This window comes from Daucus carota, chromosome 1 (assembly GCF_001625215.2).
Source record: "Daucus carota subsp. sativus chromosome 1, DH1 v3.0, whole genome shotgun sequence".
NCBI lineage: Eukaryota > Viridiplantae > Streptophyta > Magnoliopsida > Apiales > Apiaceae > Daucus > Daucus carota.
The window spans coordinates 25,820,186-25,827,044 of NC_030381.2; the positions used below are offsets into that span (position 1 = coordinate 25,820,186).

The 6,859-nt window shown below is 32.3% G+C and overlaps 1 protein-coding gene across 1 annotated transcript; it reads left to right on the plus strand.

Moving 5' to 3' along the window:
- Positions 1–5,125: 5,125 nt before the first annotated feature.
- LOC108219909 (uncharacterized) lies at positions 5,126–6,215 on the plus strand. Its single transcript, XM_017393505.2, has 3 exons — positions 5,126–5,366; positions 5,591–5,740; positions 5,829–6,215. The coding sequence occupies exons 1-3, from the start codon at positions 5,160–5,162 to the stop codon at positions 6,051–6,053; spliced, it is 582 nt and encodes a 193-aa protein (XP_017248994.1). The 5' UTR covers positions 5,126–5,159; the 3' UTR covers positions 6,054–6,215.
- The last annotated feature ends 644 nt before the right edge of the window (positions 6,216–6,859 follow it).

The window sequence follows — 6,859 nt, forward strand, 5'->3', positions numbered from 1 at the left end:
ATATAGCCGCGCTTCGCGGCGGCGTTATAAATTTTGATATGAATAGCATTAAAATTATTTTGAGTCATCTTCCCGTTAAACATATCACTAATAAAAAAATATTATAATTAGTACAAAAATTTGTATAAGTGGACATCATGTCAAACACAATACTAATAATAAAATTAGTTCGAACTTCCCTCCCGTCAAAGACAATATTAATCCATAATTATTATTTTTAAGATAAAATTAAATATTATAATTTAGATCAAAATTAGTTTGAGCCGCTCTCTTGTCAAACACAGTACTAATAAAAAAACATTACAATTTAGATATTAGTTTAAGTCGCTATACTGTCAAACACAACACTAATAAAATTATTCTAATTATGATAAAATTAAAGATTATAACTGGATAAAAATTAATTTGAACCGTGGTACCGTTTTAACAAAAAAAATATATTATAACATGGACAAAAAATTATTTTAGCCACTTTCCCATCAAACATAATACTAATAGAAAATTTATTATTATTTAGATAAAAATTAGTTTGGGCCGCCTCCCGTTCCCGTCAAACACAATACTAATCAAGAATCATTTACATTGTTATAAAATCAATATATGATTCCTATTTTATATATCTTATTTTATTTTGTAATTATTTTGAACCGCCGTTTCAACAAAAAAAAATTATAACATAGATAAAAATTATATTAGCCACTTTCTCGTCAAACATAATACTAATTGGAAAATTATTATTATTTAGATAAAAATTAGTTTGGGCCGCCTCCCGTGCACGTCAAACACAATACTAATCAAGAATCATTTACATTATTATAAAATCAATATATGATTCTTATTTTATATATCCTATTTTTTTTGTTAATTATTATTATTTTATGATTCCTAGTCATTGGTTAAAACCTAATTTTTTAAATATAATTCTATTTCTTTTTGGATTACTAAATAAGAAAAAAATTGTATTATCTTTAGAATTCAATAAGAAATACTAAATAAAAAGAAAAAGAGTTGTATCATTTTTAGAATTCAATAAGAAAAGAGTTGTATTACTTTTAGAATTCTTGAACCTTATTTTTGAATTATAATTATATTTTCTCTCCGAAATTTAAGAAAAATCAGAAATTTAAATTACAATATTAGTAGAAAAAGAATAAAATAAAATAGAATAAAATAAAATTGAAGATAAAATTTTAGTTCTGTTATAAATCTTCAATATATAAATATATAAAGAATTTTATTACTTTTAGAATTCGATAAAAAAGAATTGTATTACCTTTAAAATTCGATTCGATAAATTAGAATTCGATAAAAAAGAATTGTATTACCTTTAAAATTCGATTCGATAAAAAAGGAGTGTATTACCTTTAGAATTCGATAAGAAAAGAGTCATATTACTTTTAGAATTCTTGGACCTGATTTTCTGAATTATAATTATATTTTCTCTCCGAAATTCAAGAAAAATCAGAAGACTGAATCGAGCAATTCTGGAGACGCCCGCATCCTCCTTTATATATATTTCTGGAGACGCCCGCATCCTCCTTTATATATATATATGATATATATATATATATATATATATATATATATATATATATATATATATATATATATATATTGATATATTGATTTAGGGTTTAGTTACGGCTCCAGTAAGGGGCGATTTTTAGATTTTATGTGTGTCTTCGTACAAGGGGTACAAGGGCCAGAGCAACTATTTAGATTTATTTTTTTAAACAGAATCATGTAGTGTTTGTCCCATGCAGGATGAAAAATATAAGCATCTCCAACCTAAAAACCCTTAGCTAAATTTTTTTTCTTATGTGACACCTAGGTGGTGTCTAGATTTTTTTTTTGTTGTTGTTGTCATAAGATGGTTGTATTATACCAAGATTGAAAATTACAATATCCGGATGGACAGAGTTTCCATCATTCAAGAAGGTATATCATCTAACCGAAAGTATGTAAATACTCCGGACGTTTAGATAATATAGCCTTTCAAGTCAGAAGAGATAACCCACAAAAAAAAAGCCTCGTTAAAACCCCTCAAGAGTAAAACCTTGTGGGAAAAAAACTCAAGGGGAAAAAGAGTGCCCTACAAAATGACATCGTTTACAATACAGACTAGAACACCAAGGGTCGCGTCTTCTCAGAAGCAGCCTTTATAAGTAAAGTCATAAAATCTCTATTAAACATCCTGAAAATAAGACAAAACCGATAAAAAGAATATGAGTGAATTTGAAAAAACTAAAATAAAGACATAATTGAGCCAATATTATGGCACTTTTTTTTTTTTTTGACAAATATGGCTTATAGCCTTACAAATGAGTATCTGTTCTCAGATAAACTCTCGGGGTGAGCCAGGGTCGAACCCAGGACCTGGGACGACAGAGGATAAGCTTTTAACCACTGAGCTATCCAACCGTGCTCAATATTATGGCACTTAAATGCCTCTATAGGCCAAAATTCTCCAATCATGGTCGCCATAAATGGTACAAAAACCATTAATTAAGAATAATTAATATCCTTAATTAAGGCACAATTATCGCCCAAATAGCACCCTTCTTCTCCACCCATTTCTCGATCTCTTCACGACCGCCATGGATGTTACAACCTTGTTATGCTAGAAGCTCCTCTTAATATTATAAAGGCAGAGCCAGGAACACACTTAAGCTGATCAACTACACAACTTTGTTGCACATACACACAATTTACTAACCACACAGTTTCAAAATCATCAAGCACACACATAACCAAATGTCATCACTGAATAATACAATTCCAACTGTAAAACGAATGAAACGGTAACACTAATTTGCAAGCCACTGAGGCTGCGAGAACTCCTCACCTGGTCCATGGCCTTGCATCGCATGGACCTGTATTAGCCATTCAAAGGGCTAATAATCTAGCTGCGGCAAGATTTTAATCTTTCAGTGAGTACTCGTCTGAGTTACCGAGTTGACTCGGTGAGTCGCCGTCGAGTTCACAGGTTCTGGACTCGCCACCACCAATTTGATCTTCGTGATTGCTCAGAGAGGCTGGAATCATTCATGCCTGACTGGAAATTGTCACCGGAGAACAGTAATCGCCATCGTCGGAGATTTAAATGGATTTCAATTCGTTTCGAAGCAAGAAACTGCTTGAGATTTCTCATCGATATATGTATATCGATTGAAAGCTCATAACGCAAGGAGCTCGAATCCATGAATGGATTGAATGAACGAGCTATAATGAAGCCTGAATTTCGAATTGAAAAGCTAGGGTTTGAGTCGCTTGAATTGGGGATCGAGAGGGTTTTAGGTGGTGTCTAGATTGCACTTATAAGGATTATCTAAAAATTATTGAACTCCACCCCTCCATCCCCTATTTCCCTCAGCAAAAAATATAGCCAACCACTTTTGGTTGACTATATTTGTCGAACCAAGTGAGCTCTTATGTATAATTTTACATAAGCACAATTATAAATAATCTCATTGGAGCACATTCATGTCCCCTGAGCCAAAAATTTACATAATGAGTTTAGCTACTCAATATAGTCAATCATTATACATATTTTCCTTGGAGATGCTCTTATAGTTGTGTGAGAACAAAAATCATATATGTTATTAATATTCATGTGTCAATGTAAAATCACTGGAGTAATCAATATCATCTACGCCTTGTTTGAGAATTAGCGGTTAGCTCTTAGCGGATTGAATCATATGCAAGCGGTTAGCTGTTAGCAGATTGAATCATATGCAAGCGGTTAGCTGTTAGCTATTAGCGGATTGAATCACATGTTTTGACTAGCTGATTGAAGTAGATGTTTTGACTAGCGGATTGAATTAGTTATTTGGTAAATAACTAATTGATTAACTTTTTCTGACACAAACCAAAATCTCTAATCCAAAAAATCCTCAAAGTAGTTTTTTCAAAATTAGCTTTTTGAATTCAAACCTATATTTCAATCTACTAACTACTAAACACTAAGTTTAATGGATTCTAGTGGTCAAATCTCCAAAACATCTCAAACCGCTAATTTTGCCCTAAACCTTTAACATTGAAACAGTACCATAGTATCGGGAGTTTGCATATATGCCCAACATACTGACCAAAAATAACTGGTATGGGAAAAATCAGAAAGCATCTAGAGTGCTTCATCCCATCTCCGATCCCATTAATAATACACATAAGCAGTCCAAACTCCAAAGTCCCACTTCCCATGTCCCACTTCCCGCATAAACTAACATACTGCACACGATTGCAACTAAAAGACATGCAACACCTATATCAAATAATTAAGGAGAAGTGGCTAGACATTTCAAATTCAGTTATATTGCAAGTCAGATATATTATACTCCATTCGTCTCAATTTATAAGTCCCTTCTAAAAAAAACACGCATATTAAGGAAAAAGTTGGTTAGATATAATTTTATCTAATGTATCATTAATTAGTGCATTGATAAATGAGAATATAGTTGAGTTTCAAAAAAATCACAATAAATATAGAGATTTAGTGCATTGAGTTTCAAAAAAGTCACAATTAATATTTAAATAAATTTGTATTGAAAGAATTGAGAGACAAGTATTTTGAAACAAATTTTTTTCGAAAATGAACTTATAAATTGAGACTTACTACTGTGATGAATGAGGGGAGAGTAAGACCATCCTTCAAAGAAGAAAACAATATAACCAAGTAACCAACTGTATTTATTGAATTCTGTAAAAACAAAACTGTATTTATTGAATAATAAATATTCAATACATATAAGAATTTAAAAGTAACTTTTGATTACTTTACAAAATACTCGTATTTGTTAACCCCCATTTTCTTTTTTTTTTTTTGAAAAGTGTTAACCCCCACTTTCTTTTTTTTTGAAAAGTGTTAACCCCCACTGTATTCGATCGTGTTTTTAAGTCGTTGTGAGATTTGCCTTTTTTGTTTAATATATCTTACTTTTTATGTGTGTGTATATATATATACATTAAATAATTAGAGAATATTATAAAGATCTTTTTCTAAAATCATAAAAATTGTAATTCATAATTATCAGTAAAAATTCACTTACTTAAAAAGAATTTAAAGTTAAACACGAATATAAAACCAAGATAGTATATATAATATCGGAAAAAAAACATATTTGTTTGAACACCATAAAAATTAGGGTTTGGTATTTTCCACGATGATCCCACAGGCTGATGATGTGGAAAGCTTAAGCATGGTGGGTAGATCAAGGGAAGAGCGATTGGAGATGTTTATGAGCACTTTCAACGATGAGTTTAAAGCTTGCTGGGATTCTGACGATGCCGGGGTTGATCCTCATACAGGGCGTCGGCCTATGAAGTTTCGTGATTTTGCAAGTCACCAGCTTGATATGATAGAAACCGATGTCAGTACTTATGTTATGTTTGTGTATATATCAATTTTTCATTGTTTATGTTATCTTCTGATGTGTAGATAATGATTTTATCTTTTACAAATTTAAATTACAATTTTATTATTGAATTGCTGTTTAAACTTCCACTTGCTCCTTTTTCTCAGCCGTGTTTCTTTAATTGTTTTCGTGTTCTGTTAGAGGAATATATGCTGATTAATTACTGAATAACACTGCAGGGTTTTGATATGCAAGACTATTCAGAATTTGTTGTTCCCGGGACTCTAGTTCGGCTTTATGACCCACCAAAAATCCTAGCGAATGCAAAATGTGTAACTAAACTCCAAGATTGCTCCTGTGAGGCAATTATTGAGTATAACAAGAAGCATGTCTGTGTCTCTCTCGACAACGTTTTTATTCTTTTTTCCTGCTATTACATTGATAACTTTACTGAATATCCGTGTATACTTCCCACAGGGAACGCATTATAGCAATGTGTGTGTGCTAAAGGCCAACTCGGAGCCTCTTGCTCCTTGCAGGTACTACATAACCTTTCAAGCAACTGATAGAAAAAGGAAAGTGGAAACCTTCCAAGCAAGAGTCAACATTTGTTTCGCTGAGTTTAGAACAGATGTGAAGTTTGAGAAAGAGGTTGAGTTGGTCAGAATTAAGACGGCCCCCAAATTTTTTTGCTATTCCTAGCCAACCTGAAGCTTTCTCCAGGTATCTCTAGCTTTTGATATATTATAGTGTTTTATACTCTCTAGTTTGTTTTTCCGTAGACGTAATTCTGCATAAAGTCTTTTGTATCTGTGTCTTTTGATAATGTAATTTAGTCGCTTTGATACTGGATTATAATTTATGGTTGCTGCAAATTTTATGGTTGGATTTCGTACTTGTTGCTAGAGCTACAAGCGAACCGAACCCGGACGAACGCTTATCGAACTCGAACAAAATCTTAACGAACCGAACAATGTTCGATAATTTTATCGGACAAAATTTTCTGTCCGAACTCGGTTCGGTAACGAACCGAACACGAACTTTTCGCGAACATGTCGAACCGAACACGAACTGTTCACGAACAATGTATATTTTTAAATAATATTATATATTATATTTACATATAATATTATAAATATTTTTATTTATTGTCGAACGAACACGAGTTTCTCGAACTCGAACCGAACACGAGCTTAACGAACCGAACACGAACTGATCATCCTAAAAGTTCGGTTCGGTTCATTAAGCTTATCGGACGGAAAGTGTTGTTCGAACTCGTGTTCGGTAAGCTTACCGGGCGAGTTTACCGAACTCGAACACGAACCGAACCGAACCGAACGAACTTACTGAACAGTTCGGTTCGTTTACAGCTCACTTGTTGCTCTTGGTATTCGATTCGGCACCCTATTTTTTATCTCGATAAATGAATAACCTCGATAATAAATAAAAGTTTTCATTCCCGAGCATATTCATTTATCGAGGTTTTTTACTGTACTAGTATCAGCAAT

Excerpts from the sequence above, each read along its gene's own strand:
- LOC108219909 (XM_017393505.2), top strand. The coding sequence starts at position 5,160 with ATGATCCCACAGGCTGATGATGTGGAAAGCTTAAGCATGGTGGGTAGA. Across the intron at positions 5,367-5,590 it reads TTGATATGATAGAAACCGAT|GGTTTTGATATGCAAGACTA; the intron begins GTCAGTACTTAT and ends ATAACACTGCAG. Across the intron at positions 5,741-5,828 it reads TTGAGTATAACAAGAAGCAT|GGAACGCATTATAGCAATGT; the intron begins GTCTGTGTCTCT and ends TACTTCCCACAG.